We start from the raw sequence: 24,711 nt of genomic DNA, 5'->3' as shown, positions 1-24,711 counted from the left end.
ACACCGCCAGGGGGCGGAGCAGCGACCAGGAAGAGGTGGGACGGGGGCCGACCTCCGCTCCAACGGTGCGCGGCGACCCCTGGCGGCTCGGCGGAGCGGCCGGCCGGAGAGGGGCGGGGTCGGCCAGGGCGCGGCTTGGACTGGTCTCTCCGCGCTCCTGCCTCTGCTCTCCTGAGGTAGAATGTGACTCCTTTTTTTAGAAAGTCTTAAGCCCTCACTTTAGGGCACGTTTTCCTCGCGCTGCAGAAACCCGGCCTAAAGTTGGCCTTAAAAAATAGAGGCGGTTTGGCTGTCGAGGAAGGAAGCGCTGCCCCCATCCACCCGGATTTGCCCAGCCTAAGGCGGACTTTGTTCTCTCCTAATTTTACCCCTCTTCTTTGCAGCTCTCTTCAGTGTTTTCCCAGTTTTAAAATATCGCTTTGTGTTGTCTGTTTTCCCCCTAGGTTTATTTGTTTTAAATAAACAAAATAATGAGCTTCAAATGAAAGCTGTGGAAAAGCTGCTACCTCACGACCTGAAAATACATGAATATTCAGGTCTGAAGCTCGTGTGTGTTAGCCTAAAGGCGCTACAAAATTAACTCAGACTTATCAGTTATTTTGAAAATTATTGTACGTTATTTTGAACTATTTTAAAGTACAGTAATTTTACCGAAAACATAGAGTGGCATCTAAAGTGAGAATTTTTATCTCTTATTGCTTCTTTAAGAAACAGAAGCAAAGACGGGGCACCGGGTGGCTCAGTCGGTTGAGCTTTGGGCTCAGGTCATGATCTCGCAGCTCCTGAGTTCAAGCCCTGCGTCGGGCTCTGTGCTGACAGCTCAGAGCCTGGAGCCTGCTTCGGATCCTGTGTCTCCCTCTCTCTCTGCCCCTACCCCACTCGCATTCTGTCTCTGTCTCTGTCTCTCTCAAAAATAAATAAACAGGGGCGCCTGGGTGGCTCAGTTGGTTGAGCAACGGACTTCGGCTCAGGTCACGATCTCGTGGTTTGTGAGTTCGAGCCCCTCATCAGCCTCTGTGCTAACAGCTCAGATCCTGAAGCCTGATTCAGATTCTGTGTCTTCCCCTCTCTCTGCCCCTCCCCTGCTCACGCTCAGTGTCTCTCTCTGTCTCTCAATAATAAATAAATTAAAAAAAAAAAATAGGGGTGCCTGGGTGGCTCAGTTGGTTAAGCGGCTGACTTCAGCCCAGGTCATGATCTCGCGGTCCGTGAGTTCGAGCCCCGCGTCGGGCTCTGTGCTGACAGCTCAGAGCTTGGAGCCTGTTTCAGATTCTGTGTCTCCCTCTCTCTCTCTCTCTGACCCTCCCCTGTTCATGCTTTGTTTCTCTCTGTCTCAAAAATAAATAAACGTTAAAACAATTTTTTTTAAAATAATAAACATTAAAAAAAACCTTTTTTTAAAGAAACAGAAGCAAGGGGCACCTGAGTGGTTCAGTGGGTTGTGTTTCTGACTCTTGATCTCCACTCAGGTCATGATCTCACAGTTTGTGGGTTCGAGATCTGAGCATGCATTGGATTCTCTCTCTATCTCCTTCTTTCTGCCCTATCCCTGTTCACACTCTCTCTCTCTCTCTCTCAAAATAAATAAGTAAGCACTAAAAAAAGAAAGAAAGAAAGAAAGAAAGAAAGAAAGAAAGAAAGAAAAAGAAAAGAAACATAAGCAAGGGAAGGGTTATATTGGTTGCTTAGAGTTCCATTAATTTAGTTTTCCCTAGGGTGTGTTAGGATACCATATGATTGATGGTACATGAGATGATTTTAAAATAGTAAATGGGGGCGTCTGGGTGGCTCGGTCGGTTAAGCGTCCGACTTCGGCTCAGGTCATGATCTCACGGTCCGTGAGTTCAAGCCCCGCGTCAGGCTCTGTGCTGACAGCTCGGAGCCTGGAGCCTGTTTCAGATTCTGTGTCTCCCTCTCTCTCTGCCCTTCCCCTGTTCATGCTCTGTCTCTCTCTGTCTCAAAAATAAATAAATGTTTAAAAAAAATTAAAAAAAAAAATAAAATAAAATAGTAAATGGGTAGCCATTTAATACATGTTTTAATATGTACTAGAAAAAGTATAAGTAGCACATTATACTCCAGAGTTCTCATGCATTTCTCTAGATTTGGATGAAGTAGGTATGTCAAAAAAACAAAAATGATATTTAAGAAAATATGAAGTAATTGCACTGGAGATATATAGATTTGACAAAAACCATAAAGGTGATGCTTGTGGGAAGAGTTGCCTTACTTGGCTCTCGAACTGCCATACCTCTTCCCTCCAACAGGAATGGCCTTTTTCCATTTGGCTTATTCTAATCTCCCTTTAGATAGCTCATATGTCTGGGAGATCTGACAGGATTCGCTTCAGGAATCTTTTTCCGTGCTTCCCCTCTCCCAGGGCACAAGCAGATAGAGGGTCTTCCGCGGTATGCTATAGCAATCTGCAATTTTTAAAAAAATTTTTTTAACGTTTATTTATTTTTGAGACAGAGAGAGACAGAGCATGAACGGGGGAGGGTCAGAGAGAGAGGGAGACACAGAATCCGAAGCAGGCTCCAGGCTCTCAGCTGTCAGCACAGAGCCGACTCGGGCCTCGAACTCACGGACTGTGAGATCATGACCTGAGCCGAAGTCGGACGCTCAACCAACTGAGCCACCCAGGCGCCCCAGCAATCTGCAATTTTATCATAGCACCCCACATTCATTCTATAACTGTTTTCTTGGACAGCTTCCCTGAAACATCAAACTCCTTTCTGTGGCAGAGGTTAACCCAACGATCTTGGTGTCACTAAGACCTAGCACAGTGCCCAACAGATGGTCAACACTCAATAAATGTGTATCAAATAAATGTACGAGGTATTTAAGAACACCGTCTCTTCATTGACTTGGGGATAACTGGATATAGTTTTCAGTTGAAAAATCAAAGGATACTTTACTTTATTAAAATCTTAATTATTGGGGCACCTGGGTGGATCGGCCGGTTGGGCGACTGACTTCGGCTCAGGTCATGATCTCACAGTTTGTGGGTTCAAGCCCCGCATCGGGCTCCGTGCTCACAGCTCAGAGCCTGGAGCCTGCTTCCGATTCTGTGTCTCCCTCTCTCTGCACCTCCCCTGCTCGTGCTCTGTCTCTCTCTGACTCTCAAAAAATAAATAAATGTTAGCAAAAAAAAAATTTTTTTTTAATCTTATTTGTATTGGGTAATGCTTTCCCATTCATTATCCTTACCAATAGAAATTTGAAATTATCATATATACCATTCGGATGTGTTAAATTAAACAAGGAAGCCATTAGACTCTATTGTGTGGCTCTAATGCTGCGGCAGCCTACAAGGGCAAACCCAAATCTAAGCCTGTAAATGCCCTGAGGTTAGGAAATCAGAACACTAACGACAATTGCATCAGTCAACAAGACTTTAAGCTTTAGTGAATCGAATAATTCCTTTGGTTCTGTACTCTGTGTAAGTCATTCCGCGGGCTCCTGTCGCCAGAGCAGTCCTACCCACTTCTGGTTTGACACTGCTTGATTAGAACTGATTTTGCTCAGACTCCTAAAATCTTTAATATGCCTCAGTTTATCTTTTAATGATGTCTAGAGATACCCCAAGTTTTGTAATATTACGGAGCAGGCAGATGTAGTATACAGGTTTTTAAGTATGGTAGATAAATATTTGCAGCATCTGAGAGGAACCCATGACTTTGGATCCCGTATCCACCATCTAGCATCTGTTTTTGTACCCAGATGGCATTTATTTATTGTCCAAATTTGTGTTTTACAAAATCCTTAAGCATACATTAAGTTCATTCTTTTTACTTTATCTGCTGCCTGCAAAGTGTGTGAAGATGAACCAGACAGGTCACGCCAGTAAGGGGTTTGTTTTAGTCAGAACTGCTCTCCCATCTCAGCACCCTTGCCCAAGACCCTGCTCTACAGAGGGACCTGTTGCCCTTACTCCAGCCACAACCCTCCCCACAGGCAAGGAATCTGCAGGGCCAAAGAGATGTGCCCACCTGTCACAACCCCTCTTCTAGACTGGGAACCTGGAAACCCAGAATCCCCTGAATTTCCGCCAAAACAGAACTTGAGACAAAGACGTGCTGGTAATTTATTTGGGAGTGAGGAGGCAGCAAGGGTGAGATGCGAAAGGAGCAAAACCACTAAACATGTGTGCACTTCTCTGTGTGGGTATTTAAAAATCTTTTAAATCTCCTTTGTGGAAGGAAAGAACACAGGAGAGATGGGATCTGAGGACAGAACTCCACTGGAGAGGACACTCTGACTCTCTAGGTCCCTTCCAGGCCCTTGGCCACGTTCTGTCTTTAAACCCCCGGCATTCTTGCTACACACAGGTGTGGTTCTTGCCATTCCATCTAATGAACTCTCTGCCATCTGGGCCATGCCTGACTCGACCAGGGCTAGGCGCTCGTGCCAAAGGCAGAGTGTACAGGGTGAACATAGAGCAAGCCCCTTGCCTTCGAGGTGGCCAAGGTAGCCTTGGACAGTGACAAATTGACTCAATTGGGTCTTCTCTTGGGAAAGATGAGTACTAAGTGCACATGGAGTGGGTTACTCATTGAACAGTAGCTGTATCCTAAATGGCCCTAAATTGTAGTTACACTTCTCTGAGATTCCAGATGTGCACCCATTTTAGAATACCAGACCTCAGAACGACACCACCAAGGAGAAGAGACACATTCTCCCTTCTCCGGTTCCCTTGCTTTCTCAGGAAATATACTCCAAACTGAAGATAACCTTCTCATGGCCCTTCCTTGAAATTCTGAAAAGCATGACCTCTAGAAGAAACTTCTTATTAAGGAAGCAGGAAAAGAAAGTAATTTGGAAAAGACAGAGGGAAAAGTCTACAAGGTAGGAAAAGAAGGAGAATAAAAAACCGTGAAAGGAGAACATTTCAAATAAGAAATAGTCAACATTAAAAAAAATTTTTTAATGTTTATTTTTGAGAGAAAAAGAGAGTGCATGAGTGAGGGAGGGATGGGGGGGCAGAGGATCCAAAGTGGGCTCTGCAATGACAGCAGACAGCCTGATGTGGGGCTCGAACTCACGAACTGAGAGATCATGACCTGAGTCGAAACCAAGAGTCGGATGCCCAACCGACTGAGCCACCCAGGTGCCCCAAGAAATAGTCACCGTTATCAACTTCTCAGTCATCCCACATCCCCTGAGTTAAAAATGACAATGCTATTGTATCATTTTTGCAGAGCATCGGTTTCAACGAGGGCTCCTGGAAGCTGGAAAAATCTCAGATGGTCTGTGGCTCTCCAAAGGGCTATAGTACACAAACAGATACACGGTACATCTCTGGTAGTAACATTTCATGGAGTGGGGATAGGGGAGATTAGGAAAAAATGTATAAGAGATCTCCTTAGGGGGATGATAATGGAAAAAAGGTTGAGAAACACTGGTGTAGAGTAAATATACAATTTATCATCCAAACGGGCACATCTGAGAACGAAAGGGACTGTTATTTATAATTATGTGGCATAAAGCAGGATTGTGCCCATGAATCATGTGATAACTCAGAACTTCCCTTGTGTTTTATTAACACTTCTCTTATGGCTCTTACCTTAATTTCTCTGTATCATAGTTTCTAATCATTCCATCTGGGAGAACAGGCACAGTAAGGAACTTACTCCTTTTTGTAGCCCAGTCTCATTTCTCCTCATTTCTTCTTGAGCATTCTGTGGCCTCACGACATTGAACTACTTGTTCTTTCCTGGACATCTCATGCTCTCTCGCCATCTTTTACCAAGTGTTGGCTCATAAGTGGTCCGGCGGCAACACCAGCCCTCTGCCTTCCTCTGGGGCAAGTTCTTACCTGCCAGTTCCCTCAGCCCCATCCAGTGACCCCTGCCACCCTCCATTCCTGGCAGGAGGCTGGGGCCCAAGCCATGGGGAAGTCTGAGTCATGGTGTGGGGTCCTAGGTGCCCATGAGGGTCTCTACTTAGCCATCAAGTATCCTTATGCCCCAGGGAGCAGGACATTAAATAGCAAATAAAAACCACCACCACAGGTCAAGAGGCCACAGAAAAAAGGAAAAAGCCTTTTACATTCTTTTTGAAGGAGGGTTCCTGCATTTTCATTTTGCATCAGCCCCCACAAATTATGTAGCCAGCCATTATATATTATGTATATCTTCACACATGTACACACACACATATATGTATATATATACACACACTGAACATGAATACACACACACACACACACACACACACACACACACATTCATGTAAGTTTCATTCCAGTAGAATTAAAGCTCCATGAGAATAGGGACTTTTTAGTTTGCTGCTGTTTCCTAGTGGCTAGAACATACTAGACTCAGTAAATATTTGCTAATGAATGCATATAAAAGCAGCTCATGGTATTATAATTACCTGGCCTGGTTCACTAACCAAACTGCAAGCTCTTAGAGGCCACAGGCTTTACCTCATCTTTATATCCCTTACACCTACCTTAAACCCTGGTGTATCACAAGTGCTTAGACATTTGTCCAATGACAGCAACAACAAAAAAAGGCAGTAGCGTGGGGTAGAGGATAGAATATCATTTGCCCTTCCTGCCTCTTCACTTAGGGTAAATAATACACTGCAGCTTTAGTTGAACTTGGTTGCTCTGGAAAGGAGTGCAGCTGGCTTTATGGGAAATGAGTTCTCAAAGGATAATTTGAGAGATGCTTAAACGTGGGACAACTGGCTTTTATCAGGAATGCCATGCTCTCTGCATCTGAAAATCTCCAAATGGCCCATGATGGCAATGGTGCCTGCTTGGTTTAAAGAAAAAATAAGTGAAGAATGGACGCAGCATTAAATAAAACCAATACCCGCAGTTACATGTTTGGCCTTTATCTCATTTCTATTTCATCTGTCCTTCCAAGACTGACTCAGTCTCCTCTTGTAGAGTTACAAACTATTAGAGGTTTTTTTAACCCTCCAAAAAAACAAAACAAGAAATTTTTATTGTGTCCCTCCATTGTTCACAAAGGATATTCAAAAGAAAATTTTAGTATTCCAGACTAAATGAAAAATCAAAAAGCCTATAAATAAAAAAGTTCTATGCATATATATGTAAGGCAATGACTTATTTATAATTAATGAAGAAAGACAAGAGTCCGTTATAGGGGAACAAAAGATCAAATATCAAACCCATACACCACTCAAGTTGAGAGCTTATCTGTCCTTAAGTCTTGTGGGGAAGATAACTGACCTATAGGTTAGCAGTATTAAAATGACAACTTTGACTTTATGAATAGAGACCAATGTAAATTTTATTCGATTTATGAAAGCCAGGGCACCTGGCTGGCTCAGTCAGCTCAGCTTCCGACTTTGGCTCGGCTCATGATCTCACAGTCTGTGGGCTTGAGCCCTACTTCAGGCTCCGTGCTGACAGCTCAGAGCCTGGAACCTGCTTTGGATTCTGTCTCCCTCCCCCTTTGCCCCTCCCCCACTCACACTCTGTCTCTCTCTCTCTCTCTCTCTCAAAAATAAATAAACGTTAAAAAAAAAGAAAGAAAGAAAGAAAGAAAGAAAGAAAGAAAGAAAGAAAGAAAGCAAGCCAGTTGAAACTATCTTCTTTGGAAGGATATGACCTAGTGATACCCTATTATTTGTACATTTATCATCAGGTTCCTTTACAACCAAGCCTCCAGAGGCCTGTCTGGACATAATCTTTAGATGTTGTGAGTACTGCTCGAAATGCTTGGCCATTAGCTTGATGGAATATAAAAAATTGTATTGTAGGGGAGCCTAGGTGGTTCAGTCAGTTAAGTGTCCAACTTCAGCTCAGGTTATATCTCGAAGCTGGTGAGTTTGAGCCCCACATCAGGCTGTCTGCTCTCAGCATGGAGCCCACTTTGGATCCTCTGTCCCCCTCTCTCTCTGCCTATCCCCTGCTCGTGTTATCTCTCTCTATCTCAAAAATAAATAAAATATTTTAAAAATAAATGAATAAATAAACCCCTAACCTCTAAAAAAAACTTTTATTGTAATGAATTTTATTTTAATTAAATCTTGGAACCTAAAGACAATATTTGTAGCAAGGTCCCTTTCTAGTTCTTCACCCCCTAGAAATGTGACCAGCCTGATGCCAGAAGGTCTGTCCTGTGATTCTTTAAGGATTATAAGCATATTGCTTTGGGTCTATTTGGACTTCTAAATATATTTGCTAGACATACATGTCATGATTTTCCAAATTCCTGCTTAAGATACATCCTAAATGCTCACCTGATTATTAGCATCGTAAACAACAAAAATTTCACTATGCTTTTCTCACTTTTATAAACAGTTTGTTTGAGGTATTGATATCTTCCCCGTATTGTAGAACATTCCTTCATTTCCCTTTACTAAAAAAGCAAACAATACATAAACATTCACCCTGGAAATGGAGAAAACAAGCTTTATTATAATGATTTGAGATTTTGTGCATGGTAAAGGTATACACATGAATCTTGTTTCTCCTATGTTTCAAGACAGAATTAATTTAAAGTTTTATTGTAGACTAAAGCATCCAAAATACTGTGGTACATATGTAGCTACGGACATACAAACACTTTGATGCACAGCGTTCATTCTTTTCTTTAAATAGGCAGTCAGCATTTCGATTCATAAAAGAACAAATGAGAATATATCAGTATCAATGTCAGAGCGCGCAAGACTTAGTGTTCTATACACAAAACGTATGAAACAGACCTAAAAAGATGGAATGTACAAAATTTAAAAAGAAACAAAGGAAGCAGAAATCCTTTATACTCATACATAGGATTGAAAGGCTATAGAATTGAAAATGATATAAAGAATTCCATTACAAGAATACACTCTGTTGATGACAGAACATTCCCATGTCATAAAGCAAAAGCATTGAGTTTAAGGCTGTGTTGCTTTTGAAAGTTAATGGACGTGCTGTACATTCATTGGGACAACATAGCCAATTTATTAATCTATTTTAGAATATTAATAGCTTTCATACATTCTCCACAAACAGACCACACAATCACTGCCACACAGTTCATCTTCAGAAAGTTTAAGATTAACATCATGATTTGTAGCTTACTGTCATTTAAAACAAAACAAAAAAATCATTTATTTATACCAAACAAATCTTTAATGGGCACTTAGTTTCCTTTATGGCAATACTAGATTCCTAGTTATCAAAAATATTAAAATAATTGTAAAGTTTAAAACCCTGCAACATTTACAGAATGCAACAGTATTACGACTTTCGATTTTAAGCAAAATTAGATGATGTTCTCAAGCAAACAGCTTCAATTTTCTCCTACCTGGAAATGTCTTGTTGTTAAATTAGTAAACTAAAAATGCTCCTCCCTTTCCAGAAGCTGGTGAATAGGGAGGATACTATAGAGTCCAAATGTACAAAAAGGTTTTTCCCTTTTGAAGTAATCTGCACATTCCCTAATACTTATTTGCTATTTCCTCCAATTAACTCGGTAGGTATTAGCAAAGCATTTATGTGAATCCTTCCATGTTAGGATCCATAGACACTTGCTACTATACTGTTATTCCAGCCAACTTCATGTGAGGACATACCCTGTATATTTAGTAGTAGAAGCAACTGTGTTCTGGTTGCATGGACCTGTAGTATTTATTTGTCTCAAATCTAGTCAAAGAGTAAATTAAAATAAGGAAACTTGGGGATTTGTTTAGTTACTGGAGACTAAAGTTTGATCAAGATACTAAGTACCATTTTAAAAAATGGTGAACAGTCATAAAGGCTTTTTATTCATGTGTTTCTGGATGGCCAGGTCACCATGTCCCCCAAGCCCAGCAGGGGAGGTCTGTTTTGGAGGGAATGCATTGTCACTGACCTTTACATTCAAACTGGCAATATTCTGCCATAAGTGCCCAGGGGACATTTGAATGGGTAATTTCTCAGTGCTACTTATCATGAACGTATGACAGGTTCTGTACACTTGACAAAGAGAAATCAAACAATAATGATAGCTCAGGAAAAAAAAAATCACTTATTTTAATATCCTTCTCAGTTTACCAGAAACCATTTTCCAGAGAATGTGACAAAATTTCATGTAAATCTTGTCTACTCTATCTTATCAGCAGCACTTTCCCTCCTCAAATATGCTCATCAAGAAATACAGTAAATGCTAATATGTATCCAAATGTGAAATGTTATCTACACTTTACCATACATGATTATATATTTTGGAGGGGAAAATACAGTGTTTCTTAGAGTGCCCACAACATGTGTTTTAGTAACAGATAGTGGAACAAGTCTGAATCAAACTATCTATTCTTCCATTCCAATTTGTGCCAATATTGACAGATTTAAAAAAAAAACAGCCTCATATTCAATATATTATTGAGATACCCAGCCCGATATGGTAGGACGGCTAGTTAATTTCTAAATTCACAAGTATAATTTCAATGTTGTGCAAAAAACACTTTTAAGTCAACTAGTCTTAAGACCAATAGCCTGTGACAGAATCTAAACAGGAAGCCACTTTTACTTGTGAAAACACACAGAAGTTATTTTAACAAATTTAAAAGGTTTTCTTTTAAACCGTCTGGGACCTATCAAAGGCCTAGCTTATCTTTTATGCAGAATGTCAGTAAAGGGCAAAATGAAATTCCCTCCCTAGAGTGTAAGCTCCAAGCAGGCAGGGATTTTTGTCTCTTTTGTCTATTGCTGTATCCCCAGTGCCTAAAATAGTGCCTGGCACCTAGTAAGCACTCATTAAATACGAGTGTTTGAATTCAAAGACTTAGTTCGCTGATGTTAGGAAACAGTATTTTATTTAACATCCGAAAATGCTATTGAATTTTATAACTTTATCACAGTCTCAAATATTTTGAAAACTCTACCTAACTAAAAAAAAAAAAGAAAAAAGAAAAAGAAATTCTAAACCTAAATGTAAATCTTCCTGAAAACATTTTTTTTGAGAGGTTGATTTGGGCATAATAAATTTGACAGACAATTGGAAGTAGCTAGATTTCCCTTCTAAATTTAAAAAAGTCCTATATTTAAGAGAATGACTGGGTTGTAAATTAAGCAATGAACATCACATATAATTATACATGTGGGAAATGTTTTCTTATAGTACAGTTCTAAGGTGCTTTCAGTGAAAAAGATCCCAAAGTCATATCAAAGATGCCAAGCATGACATCCTATTTGGTAGAACTGAGTAGAAAATTAAACAGTGGAAACAGACCACGTCTTACCTTACAGTATCAAAGACAGATTAACGATTGACTAAATTTTCCGTCACATTTCTCAAAACCCATTTATACTTCGTTTAAATTAAAAGTAACTAAAGTTCAACGTTTCCTTTTCTTTCAACCTGTTTTCGTTTTGTTTTTGCTTTTGAAAGCACAGAAGGCCATTTTCTGACTAAAAGTCAGCCAATACCATCATTCCTGGAAAATGGTGAAAATCATACCTGTTTTAGGGCTTGCTCTACTAGGGACGGCTTTAAACTGCTCAGTAAAGGGATGTGCTGGACGATGCTTCTGTCTTTCAGAGTGCTGCCTATTTCAATACACCAAAGGTTCAGCTATATATATATATATATATATATATGATACATTCTACCTTACCCTAATCATGTATACATAGTCCTTTAATGCCTCTACTATTCATTAGACAATGATAAATAACCGTAACATGCCCTTACCTGTAATGCTTTCGAGATAACACGACTTTGGTAACACTTGCTTTCTAAGGGGAAACCATTAATCAATCACATGCCTTTGGTTGACACCATCCGTCCTCCAAAGGGCTACTTATGGCTCTCTGTCCTAGGACACTGGCGTCCTACTACATGTGCTGACATTTTGCAGGAGGTAAAGCTTTCGCTTTCGTGAAGTGGAAGAGGAGAGACACGTGAGAACATGGCACATAAAATGTGACTGACTTTTTCTTGATTACATGCCAGTGCACTAATCTGGAGTTGAGGGGGGCTGTTTGTTTACCAAAAGGTAGCATTGCTATTAGCAATATGCTTTTTAAAGCATTAGGAATTTCAGGTTTCCCTGAAAATGGACTCTGTTTTTTGATACAAGGGGAGCAGGAGAGAAAAGGTGAGAACACACAAAAAGGATCTTTGATCTAACCCAGAAAGGATGGGATATGTGCAGTGGTTTTTAAGTGCTAAACTCAAGAGGCCTGCCTAATCACACCTGGGAGGGTTTTGCAAGACAGTCTTATTTTCTCCTAATTTACATGTAGTTAATGATAACCAAAAAAATGTCACATGAGTTAAGACCGACTGTAAAAGTGAGGTTAGGAGATCCCCCGGGTCTTGTAATTGAAGTTAAATAAAGTACAACAGATTCTGTTTTTGTTTTGTTTTGTTTTGTTTTTTGTTTTGTTTTTGGAGGCTCTGCATAAAAGCTACCATTCACGGGATTAACAAACACCTTTAAATATTCTAGGTTTTTTTTAGTGCTTGTTTGATTTGCAAAATCAGTTCAACTACATAAATCCCTGTCCTAGAAGCCATAGTTCACAGGTGTGAAACGCTGCGTTTTCCAAAGATTCAGTAGAAGGGATTTCCTTCTTTCAAACCCTAAAGGCGAATTACAGAAATCAGATATGCAGTTTTTAAGGAAATTGTTACATTCAGAAATCACCTTGGAAAGTTCGCCAATGCTTCCTTCTAGCATGAAAAGTCTAGTGTAATCTGGTCCCGCGTCGAGAAATCCCTTCCAGTTCATAGTGCAAGACCTTTGGGAGAGGGGGGTCCATCTGCCCACCACTACTGTAAGTACCGGTAGACCTTGAAACAGTGGTTTCCAGAGTCTGCAACCACAACGTGACCATCTGAAGTCAGGGCCAGGCCCTGGGGGCCATACAGTGGGTCAGCAGATGTGTTAATGTAGGACAAAAATGATCCACTTCCGTCAAAAACCTGTAAAAAATATAAAGTCAGAGTGTTACAGGAAAAGTTATAGTAATATGATGAAACAGGAGTTAGAAAACCCTTAATGCTAATATCGTCAATACAAAAGCATGCGTGTAACCCAACAGGTTTGTTTAGGTAATGATCATATATCCGATCCTTCACTCCACTTACCTTGCTTTTCCTCCTTTCACTCTCTATCCCTCAGAGTCACTGACAAGGAGCATGCCATTGGCCACCAGACCTCATTTACATTCTTAACAGTGGTCAGTTTGAGGCGAATAGTCTTCAGTGGTGCCTGAAAATGAAGGACCCTTGTCTCCTACTCTCAGCCTTCATTTTCCACACTTCCAGCCTCACATCCCTTTTATCCCCAATCAGAAGACAGAAAAATCAGCCACTAGACCACAAAGGAATGGTTCTGAGTCATAATATACAATGAGAAAATAAAGATCTTTTTTACCTTTTCATTTTTTAAAAATTAATTTATTAGAAAATTTTTTTTTATTTTTTATTATATGAAATTGATTGTCAAATTAGTTTCCATACAACACCCAGTGCTCATCCCAAAAGATGCCCTCTTCAATGCCCATCACCTACCCTTCCCTCCCTCCCACCTGCCATCAACCCTCAGTTTGTTCTCAGTTTTTAAGAGTCTAGGGGCGCCTGGGTGGCTCAGTCAGTTAGGCGTCCGACCTCGGCTCAGGTCATGATCTCACGGTTGGTGAGTTCGAGCCCCACATCGGGCTCTGTGCTGACAGCTTGGAGCCTGGAGCCTGCTTCGGATTCTGTGTCTCCTTTCATCTCTGCCCCTCCCCAACTTGTGCTCTCTGTCTCTCAAAAATAAATAAATGTAAACAAACAAACAAAAAAAGAGTCTCTTATGCTTTGGCTCTCTCTCACACTCTAACCTCTTTTATTTATTAGAAAAAATTTTTAATGTTTATTTATTTTTGACAGAGAGAAAGAGAGAGAGACAGCGCATGAGTGGGTGGAGGGGCAGAGAGAGAGGGAGACACAGAATCCAAAGTAGGCTCCAGGCTCTGAGCTGTCAGCACAAAGCCTGATGCGGGGCTCAAACTCACAGACCTTGAGATCATGACCTGAGCCGAAGTCAGACGCTCAACTGACTGAGCCACCCAGGCGCCCCCTTTTCATTTTTTTTAAAATGTTTATTTATTTTTGAGAGAAAGCAAGCACACGTGAGTGGGAAAGGGCAGAGAGAGATGGAGACACAGAATCCGAAGCAGGCTCCAGGCTCCGAGCTGTCAGCACAGAGCCCGACGTAGGGCTTGAACCCATGAACCCTGAGATCATGACCTAAGCCCAAGTCAGATGCTTAACCGAATGAGTCACCCAGGCACCCCATTCTTTCCTTTTCAGAAAAAAAGGAGTTATAAGAAGTCAATAACTCAACATGTACATTTGTGGGTTTTTTAGAATATTTTGTTTTTAAGTCATCTCTACACCCAGTGTGGGGCTCAAACTCACAACCCTGAGATCAAGATTCACACACTCTACCAACTCAGCCAGCCAGGTGCCCCACAACATGTACATCTGGATATGAAGTAGTCTTCTTTTGGGCTAGAAGCTTCTGCCATGATGAAATACAAGGAACATTTTTCTTTCACAAGGCCCAGGCTGGTTTCTTTTGACCGTTCTGTTTGGCCCATAGGTGTTTCACAAGGCAGTGTGACTAGGCAGGTGCTAGGAGGGCCACAATACAAACAGCTAAGCACCTGTAGTCTATAGAACTGCTTTGTAAACTTGGTTCCCAGTCTGGCTTCCAGCTTTCCAACACAATAGAATAGCTCTTTCAAATGTAGATGTACATTAGCATAATTAAGCAAGATAAATATAATGGAGAAATAAAAGCATTTATAGTCTCAGTCCTTTTTCTGGGAAGTAATACCAGTATCACATTCAAACGGCTAAATACTACTGTCTTCACAAAGACACCTGGATGCTACCTGATTTAACCCGTGCATTCTGAGGTCTCAGAAATTCGGCACAGGTTCATATTGGCAAGGATGAATAACCCTGTCTGCACATGTATGTTTAGATTCTTCTGGGTGTCTATACAGAGAAATTGAGAAAAGAATAGTCTTTCTTAGTCTGGGGATTCAAAACCTTTGTTCTTAATTTAGAGAAAAATCTACTTTTTTTGTCTGGAAACAACTACAGACCTCAAAATAATGTTTTAATTCTTTTTTTCCAGAATGTAACCACTTTTATTATTTTTTATACCCAATTAAAATGGCAAATGCCATCATGACACCATTAATCCTAAAACATGAAAATATATTTAAATTCATTATTATATTTAAAATGTTTTAGGGGCGCCTGGGTGGCTCAGTCGGTTAAGCGTCCGACTTCAGCTCAGGTCACGATCTCGCGGTCCGTGAGTTCGAGCCCCGCGTCGGGCTCTGGGCTGATGGCTCAGAGCCTGGAGCCTGCTTCCAATTCTGTGTCTCCCTCTCTCTCTGCCCCTCCCCCGTTCATGCTCTGTCTGTCTGTCTCTGTCTCAAAAATAAATAAATGTTAAAAAAAAAAATCTAAAATGTTTTTGTTCACTTTTAATTTTGAAATAATTATAGATTCATAGGAAGTTCCAAGGATAGTACAGAGAAATTCTGTGTACCTTTCACCTAGTTTGGCAGAATACTCCCGTAACACCATTCGAGTCTAGAGATTTATTTTTGGGGAGTTTTAAAATTATTAACTACATTTCCTTAACAGTTGTTAGGGTATTCAGGTTATTTATTTTATATTGAGTGAGTTGTGGAATTTGTACTTTTTGAGAAATTGGTCCATTTCATTTAAATTGTCAAAAATGCACATGTAGAGTTCACAGAACTTCTGTATGCCTGTGGAGTCTGTGATGATATTAGCACTTTGTGTCTTTTCCTTTAGCGGTCTCGTTAGAGGTCTGTCATCTTATTGATCATTGCAAGGAACCACCTTTCTGTTTCACTGCTCTTCTCTATTGTTTGCCTTGCACTACACTGATTTCTGATCCTATCTGCACTATTTCCTCCCGCCTGTTTGCTTTCAGGCTGTTCTGCTCCTCTACTTCTGGCTTTTTTGAGGTAGGAGCTGGGATTCGTGATCTCTTTCTAATGTAAGCACTTAGTGCCAGTAAGTTCCCTCTCATGTAGAATGGTGGTTGCCAGGGCTGGAGAGTGGGGGAAATGGGGAGAAGGTGGTCAAAGGGTATAAAGTTCCAGTTAGAAGATGAATAAGTTCTGGGGATCTAATGCATTGTATGGTGATTATAGTTAATAAACCAATTTTATATACTTGAAAGTTTTGCTAAGAGAGGAGATCTAAATGTTCTCACCACAAAAAAGAAATGGTAGTAACGTGACGGTGACACAGGTATTGGCTAAAGCTATGGTGGTGATCATTTTGCAATATGTAAGTGTATCAAATCATATTACACACCTTAAACTTACACAATATATATGCCAATTATATCGCAATAAAGCTGGGGGAAAAATCTTCCTCTCAGGACCCTCTTAGCTGCACACCACAAACTTTGATACGCTATATTTGTACTTTCATTCAGGCCAGTATATTTTAAATTTTTCCTTGGGACTTCCTCTTTGACTCAGGTTATTCAGCAGAATAATGTTTTTAAATGCATAAAACAAAATACATGGGATTATAAAGGAAAACAATCATTATTAAAACATAGTTATCAAAATTGTACAAAACTGCGATATAGTAATATGTGTGCTTTTTATTTTTATTTTTTTTTAATTTTCTTAATGTTTATTTATTTTTGAGAGAGACAGAGACAGAATGCGAGTGGGTCGGGACAGAGAGGGAGACACAGAATCTGAAACAGGCTCCAGGTTCTGAGCTGTCAGCACAGAGCCTGACGCGGGGCTCGAACTCACGAGCCGCAAGATCGTGACCTGAGCTGAAGTCGGACGCTCAACCGACTGAGCCACCCAGGCGCCCCAATATGTGTGCTTTTTAAACCAACACATTGAATAACAAGAAATGGTGATGGATCCATCTCATCTAAATTGTCATGTAACACTGACTGGTTCTGAAAGAGTGATGAGCATATATGACAATTCAAGACCTCTGCAACCACGATTCCTCTTGGTGACAAAGTTATAGGTGGTCCTAAAACTACGGTGATTGTTGCCTATATTCATAATTAAAGAAAATGAGTTTTTAGTTGGAAGCTAGTAAAAACAGTAATATCTTTTTGTTCAATGGATGGACCTCTTGAGTTCTATCCACAAACACTTTGGTGTTAAAAATTCCCAATTCAGAGGTTTTCACTCTGGTAACCTGTTGATGTTGTTCTCCTCCACCTTCTACTCCACCTCTCCTCCACCTTACTTAGTTTAGCACTTCTCCTGAGACGGTCTATGAAAACCTAACCAATGAACAATGGGAAACATCCCAGTTGGGAGACAGCCAATTCTTCACTTTCAACAAATACCCGTCACTCTAAACAAATACATTAGCATTACATGAGTTTACCTGGATCCTGCTGTTTCCCCAATCTGCTACAATGATGTTTCCATTTGAATCCACTGCTACACCTGTTGGAGCATTAAACTGCCCATTTCCTTCTCCATTTGAGCCAAACTTCAACATGAATTCTCCCTCCTGATTAAACACCTGTATGAGATATTTTTAAATGATTTTATTTTAAACTAAAAATAGTTGAGCCAACATTATGGGTTTTAAAAAAATATGTATCTGAGCAGATTTTTTATTATGAGTTAAGACATTCTAAAAAAAAAAGAAAAAAAATTTACAAAGTAGACCCCCATATTACTTATGGTTCCCCAATTTACTATATAAATTTGATTTATCATTTGTTAAATCAGTTCTTATTTCTAGCTCCTATCTGGTTATTGAGTACTTATATGAAAAATACTTTTGTTATAAATTATAAAATATATAGGAATATAAGGCAGGATAAGAAAGTGGAGCTATAATTTTCAACATTATTATTCCTGCCTTTGAATAAATAGCTAAATTTCAAGAACAGAAATATTACTATTTCTAACAGGAGGGATGATCAAAGTTGTATCAGGACCATGGAGCTTTTTGTTAGGCTGGGTGCTCAGAATTTATTACCATTTTACAAAGTCAACGTGAGAAAGAGCAAGTTAGACTTCACACTTATAAGGGAATATAAGGGAAAATGTGTGTGTGTGTGTGTGTGTGTGTGTGTGTGTGTGTGTGTGTATGGCACAGGTGAGGAATAATAGAAGGGCTTTTTAATATATTTTTTTCAGAATATATATTTAGTTAAAATAGATAGGTTATATGACTCTAAGGCTTTGATGGATGGAGCATACTGAGGGGAGCGGGTTGAGAGAAGTTGGGGAGGTACACAGAACTCTTCAGCAAATTCTCTAATATATGATCTAGACAAGCAATAGCTTGTTGTGGTTAATTAAATATTCTTACTAATGGAGTGTTAAAATACATGTATCAAATACAGATTATTGATTTGGAGAGAAATAAATTGTCATTATGTGGTTATTTGTAAGACTACAGTAAGCATAATTTTATCTTGATGATTCAGATGGTATTTAATGGCTGTGAAATATCTCTAGGATATTATTTTAAGCTTCCATTATGATGCAGCCAACATATGTTGAAGGACCCATTAACAAATCAAAACGTATTACATGCAAAGCCATGAGAGTAAGGGTTCCTGAAACGTGGAACAGAGGGAGTTCACCATACCCGAGTGCAGACCTAATTTGAGAATGATCTCAGGGCCTTTTACAGATTCTCCTACTGTCATCTCTGTGATCATGAAAGATTAAAATGACTCTCTTTCGTTTAGTTATGTACACTGGAGAAGCAAAGGGAGACAAACCATCTCTAAAGGCTAAACTCCCTTTAAGATAAAGAAAAAGAATCATGACTGCTTCTTGAATTAATTACATAACTTGCCAGCTAAGCAAGCTACCTCTTTGGTTCTTTGGAAAGGACAAGACAAGAACTAGCTTTGGCTAAGATTATTTTTTAAAAATCTTTCCTGACTCCTTTTATCTCCTTTCACACAGAACGTTCTTGTTTTAAAGGCCAATGAAACTGTTTGTATGCTGGTGAGGACACAATTTATTACTCTCTGATCTTTTCCCTTAATAAGTCCTACCAATAATCTTTTTGTGTGTTTGTATTTATTTCTCTGAAGAGGTGTGTTTTCCTTGGCCTACTGCAAAAAACACAAATGCTTCTGCCCCATTTTGTAATGATGCAGAATGCCAAATTTAGTTGTTTTGCAATGAAAACAAAATACACACTGAAAGTGGCTAAAGAACTAGACCATTTGTTAGCCCTGACCTATAGGCACAGTTTTTACATTTACCAAGAGAGAAATGAATTGAATCCAGAACCACTGCTAACTGCCACGTGTCACAGGGGAAACAAAAGCCCAACTATTCCATAAAAGCTATATGGCAACAGCTGCCAAACAGAAGAGAAAAAACACTGGTTTTCTTAAATAAGAGGGAAACTGAGTTCAAATTAGTAAAATAATCTACCTCTGCTGTACTGAAAACTTGAAGAGTTTTCAGAATCTTAATAATTACAAATTTCTTGTAGTTCCTATTTTTCCCACCTAAAATGTCATTTAATTGCTTATAAATTATTCAGATGAAAACATATTAAGAGGCGGATGCATGAGCTGAAATAGTTTTTACAGCTTTGCTTTTCATACAAGTTTTTATAGCAAGTTTTTATCACTTGGATGATAATCCTTTCCTGATTTCAAAATTCTGCTCACCTCAAATACCACCTCCACTTGGAAGTCTTCCCTGATGGTCTTAGTTACAGAAATCTGCTCTTTGTTTTCTTCTGGATACTTATAGAACTTTATATGTACCTATATTAAAATAATAATTTATCGCTATCTGCCTTGCATTTTGATTACTTACATATGTCTTATTTCCTTCTACATTGTCAGCCAGGGCTGGTAACTAGGAGTCCTCCCACATACCAATGCCAGTTGATTCATAGAAGCTGCCTGGAGCACTGGGACGGAAAGGCTCTGAGGCCACAGTTGCGCTTAGTAGAAAAGAGCAACTTGATTAATAGGACTGTCTTCCGGTGGGGGTGGGCAGCATCTATACCAGGCGTTTGCTGGCCTTTGCTGATCCATATGAGTTATCTTCTGGTTAAATGCCCTGTAGTTAAATGATTCCCCTATTAAGTGAGTGAAGGCTAGGGAGTCTGAGGACAGCCTATGTTATCGTTAAGCTCATCACACAGGACTGTTACAGCACCCCCCTGGGGGGGGGGGGCAGTCCAGAGCCCAGTCCCTTCTGCCTCTGCTGTTTCCCTCCTCCCCAGCACTACTCTTCCCAACGTCCTCTTCCGTTTACCAAGACACCTCCTGTAGAGAGAGAGAATTTGCAGCTTACAGACACTGAGGGAGGTAGGGGAGTGGGGAATGAGCTCCCCCACTATGGCAGCAACTCCAGAGACACAACGTGGCAGGAAGCAGCCTGAGAAGCAAGCAATGGTGGGCATCCTTTCTCCTCTTCCTGCCCCATCAGGGGCAGGCCCACTGTGCCCTACACTTTGCATCCACCAAAAAAAGCTCAAAACCATTCCATTTACTTGGGTTAAATGTATCTTTTGGGACAACCTGGGGGAAATGAAGCGGTGATGGACTCAGGAGAGAGAGTGCCTTTGGGTGTTGAAATCCTATCCCTACATAGCTATTCCAGTCATCAACACTGACAACTTTGGTTGCCCGATGGTTGTCTCTAAGTGCAAACTTTAGTCACTGGCATACGCCACCTATGCTGTTTCCCTCTTACCCTTCCTTTAAAAAGGCCTCACCTTAAAAAATTTTAATGAATTTACTTACAAGGAAAACTTTGTATCACTTCTGTAAGTGCGAACCAGTACCACTTGATGTAAACAGAGGGTAACCCTAAAAATAAACACATGACTCTTAAAATGAAAATGTCTGGGGCGCCTGGGTGGCTCAGTCGGTTAAGCGGCCGACTTCGGCTCAGGTCATGATCTCGCGGTCCATGAGTTCGAGCCCCGCGTTGGGCTCTGTGCTGACAGCTCAGAGCCTGGAGCCTGTTTCAGATTCTGTGTCTCCCTCTCTCTGACCCTCCCCTGTTCATGCTCTGTCTCTCCCTGTCTCAAAAATAAATAAAGTTAAAAAAAAAAAAAATGTCTGCCAGTGCACTGCCCAGGGCCACCTGGCGTGCCTTCAGTGGAACATGCACCCCACCTTAGGAACCACAGTCTAGAATGTAATTAAACATTTTCTCGTTTCAGTAAATCACAAATTTGTTTTCATTTCTGGATGTCCTGATTTGCTCATAATAAATCTCAAATCTTTCTTCCCCCTACACCTAGTAAGAAAGATGTACTACACTGCTTGGCGGAGGGGAAGGGGCACTGTATTCTGGGGAACACCAAGTGTGTGAAGGCATTCTCTAAAGTATGAAACATCTATAGGAATGTATAGTAGGGCTATTTCCCCTCACAAAATCTGCACAGATTTTAGATATTAGCAGAGTTCGGATATCTAATTTTGTTTGAAAGGCCTTATGATGCAGATAATTGAAAAAGTGATCTTGTTTTAATGTATTGAATAGAGGCAAAATATTAAGTTTTGGAAAGTTCTGCCTCTCTAAGTTCAAGCAACTGCTTTTTCGAATTTAATTTTTAAGTCATCTCCATTTATAGCTATTTCAAATTAAAAAACTTGTCGCCACCACATTTTGTTTGATTTTCTGACTCTCCCAACTCTGTGGGTCCAAATTAAAACTTGCATCTTTAGAGAGAAGCAAAATGTACTCTTTCAGGTTCATCCCTTTAGTTCCTGTGCATATATGAGAGTATTACATTATTTTCTCTCAGACTGATTTCTCAATAACAGCAGTTAAAAGTGAACAATAATTGGTGTGTTTATAGTACCTTGACAGAATGATTATGGAAATCTGTAACAATAATCTCATTATTGCTATTTACAGCTGCAAAATGGGGACCTGCAATAAAGATGAAAAACATATGTGACTACTGTTAACAATAAAACTGATTACAACAACGTAGCAGTTACAAAATTCAACATATTAGTTATTTAAGAAAGAACAAAGAATTATAGACTCGGTTCTTGAAAAATCATTCGGCTAGAACTCTGGCTCTAGATGGCATAGGTCCTCTATCATTCTACACTCGGACTGTCTACTCTGGCTTCTTTTACATCAAGCTAAGAGTGCCAGCAGCCTTATCGAAGCGGAACGAGCAATAAGCATCAGAATTCATTCTCTGCAGCACCATCTGAAAGTCACATCTGCCAGCTTCTCTGAGTACATGTTAGTCCCTTTAGGAAGGATGTGGGGAGTCTTAGTACTGGGAAAAAAAGACACCCATATGTAATATTTTTTTAAAAAGTAGAGCAGAAACCCATATTTTGTAATTTGGGGTGACATTCAGAACCTGGCAGAACTGGAGACAAAGCACAAAAATGATTATGCAAATTATTGTCAAATGCCGAAAGCATCCTTTCAAAAAGAAAATTTAATATACCATTTTCAGCCTCTTCTTGCAGATGTTAAAAACTAAGTCAGCCTGTGCTTGCAGAGTGGTACACCAGAAAGAGAAGTAACAGAACTGCCCTTCCTGTACTCAGCAAATTTTCTAAAGTCCTGCTCTCTTACCATCATCTAGAAAGGTGAAAAAAATTCTCATTCCGAAGCTCTTTCTTATACAAAGCTACAGCTAGGTAGAAATTGGAGTTACTCCACTGTTCCTCAAACATTTTTATTTTAAATTTTATGTTTTACTTAATATTCAAAGATTCGACTTCTGAGCTGTAAACTGCTGTCAATAAAAACCACACATGGACCGCAGTTCAACTTACTGCTGGCGGAGTAATTGAGAAGCATCTCATCATGCTTTTGCTTAGATTTATCCCCAGTATCTTTCCTAAAGCCGGAAAACACACTGGGGATTGAGGCATCTTCCACATGCTCCAACATCATGCAAATGTGAGCAGAAGAAGCGTAAAAAAGGGGGTTTACATATTACCATCGAGTGTACCTGCAAACTGCCTGTCCCCATTTCCTCGGCTACCAAACCTGGTGACTATTTTCCCATTTGGCTGGAAAATAAACACGCAGCACGCCTTGTTGTCCACCACAATGATGTGCCCGTTGCGGTCCACCGAGACTCCTTTGGGCCCCATCAACTTTCCTGATCCGATTTTTGTCTGTTAGAAACAAGTACAGAAAATGAAGTTTAAAACACTACAGAACATGAAGACAGACACCTGTTTTAGTAAACACTTCCTTGAACCTTCAAATGGGGGTGCACAGCTACTCATATGTCACAATGATGTCCTGTTTTTGTCACATCCATTATCTGCTACTAAGATTTATGTGAAATCCTTACTTTTTAAGAGGATCACCACCAAGAATGTTCTAGAATCCCCTTAACTGGGGTCACAGTTCCCTTGTAAAGATGCAGTGCGGTGTGGCAAAAGATCACTGGGTCAGGAATAAGAAGGCTGTTCTATGCCTGTCGCTTGTTTTAGACACATCTGGTATAGCACAAATGGATTTGATTTCCTTAAGCTTCAGATTCCTTATATATTTAAAAATGTAAAAAACAAAACAAAACAAACAAACAAACAAACAAAAACCTTTAGTAACTTCCAAAGGCATTTTTGGGATAGGTACTAAGTAAAACAATGTAGATAAAGTGCTTAGTGTAGAGTATAGCACATATTAAGCAGTCATTAAAAGGAAGCCATCATCATCGTTATTGTAGATAATATCAAAACTGCCAAGAATCTGCCATTGAACTTTACCAGTGTTAAGTTCCATGGAGGCAGGAGTTATGTCTGTTTTGTCTACTACTGTGTACTCAGACCCAGCATACTTCTTGGTGCCTAACCAGGTAGTCAACAAGTATTAGCCAAATACATTAATTTTAAAAGTCTAGCATTATTTCGGGTAACGCTGATGATTGAATGGTTCCAGTTTTCAGTATTTTAAAATGGGAGAAAAGCATGAGATTTCTATCAAGCACATACCATATGCATTTGAAGTCTGACTCATTTTTCTGAGTAGACTATATAAATGCCTGTTTGCTAGGAGATGCTTATCTCATATCCTTCCATTTATAGCTCCATTATAAAGTACTTTACTCATTCACCCATTTATTTACTAATTCTGCAAACATTTGGTGGGTGATAGAGCACCCACTGTGTGGTTAATGACTCCAGGCACTGAGTAGACACAGACAAGTAAGACCAGCCCCTCTCCTGGAGGATGTCTCAGTCATACTGCAGAGACAAACACGTTCACTGGGTCCTGTTTAATGTGCCTGGTATTGAGTGTTTGGTAAATCTGAGAGAATTCAAATAGGCTATCCTAGAAGCCATAGAGAACAAAAACTTAATGCAACAGGTCACTATAGACAAGGAAGGAGAAGGAGCACCCAAGGTGAGGAAGCAGCCAGAAAGAGCGCCTGGTGAGGGGGATGCACGAACCATAGAGGCTTAGAGAGTCAAGTAGATCTCTATGTGTCTTTATAAATGCTTTCTCAGATATATTATTAAACAAAGCAAGGTACTGAACAGTGAGTATAGTCTGAGCCCACCTGAATGAAATGTGTTTATATATGTATACATACATATTCCTGCAAGAAACCACTAAGAAACCATTGATATTAGTGGTGGTAGGAGAAACTCTTTTCATTTTATACTCATCTGTAGGGTTATTTTAAATACTTTTTTAAAGGTTTGTTTGTTGCTAGAGAGAGAGAGAGAGAGAGAGAGAGAGAGAGAGAGAGGGTGTGTGTGTGTGTGTGTGTGTGTGTG

General features: G+C 40.0%; 1 protein-coding gene across 2 annotated transcripts in view; it reads right to left on the bottom strand.

The window, feature by feature from the left end:
• Nucleotides 1-8,368: 8,368 nt before the first annotated feature.
• Nucleotides 8,369-24,711, bottom strand: part of TRIM2 (tripartite motif containing 2) — a 52,551-nt gene continuing 36,208 nt past the window's right edge. For both annotated transcript variants that reach the window (XM_049631215.1, XM_049631216.1), the window contains 4 exons: nt 22,929-23,097; nt 21,804-21,874; nt 17,373-17,513; nt 8,369-12,878 (listed from right to left, as the gene is read on the bottom strand). In XM_049631215.1, the coding sequence (XP_049487172.1) occupies nt 12,726-12,878; nt 17,373-17,513; nt 21,804-21,874; nt 22,929-23,097 (534 nt within the window). In that variant the 3' untranslated portion in view covers nt 8,369-12,725. The remainder of the gene's footprint in view (nt 12,879-17,372; nt 17,514-21,803; nt 21,875-22,928; nt 23,098-24,711) is intronic.

The sequence above is a fragment of the Panthera uncia genome, chromosome B1 (assembly GCF_023721935.1).
Source record: "Panthera uncia isolate 11264 chromosome B1, Puncia_PCG_1.0, whole genome shotgun sequence".
In the NCBI taxonomy this organism is placed as follows: Eukaryota; Metazoa; Chordata; class Mammalia; order Carnivora; family Felidae; genus Panthera; species Panthera uncia.
Note: the sequence above shows the minus strand (reverse complement) of the source record. Positions and strands in the feature narration are given on the sequence as shown.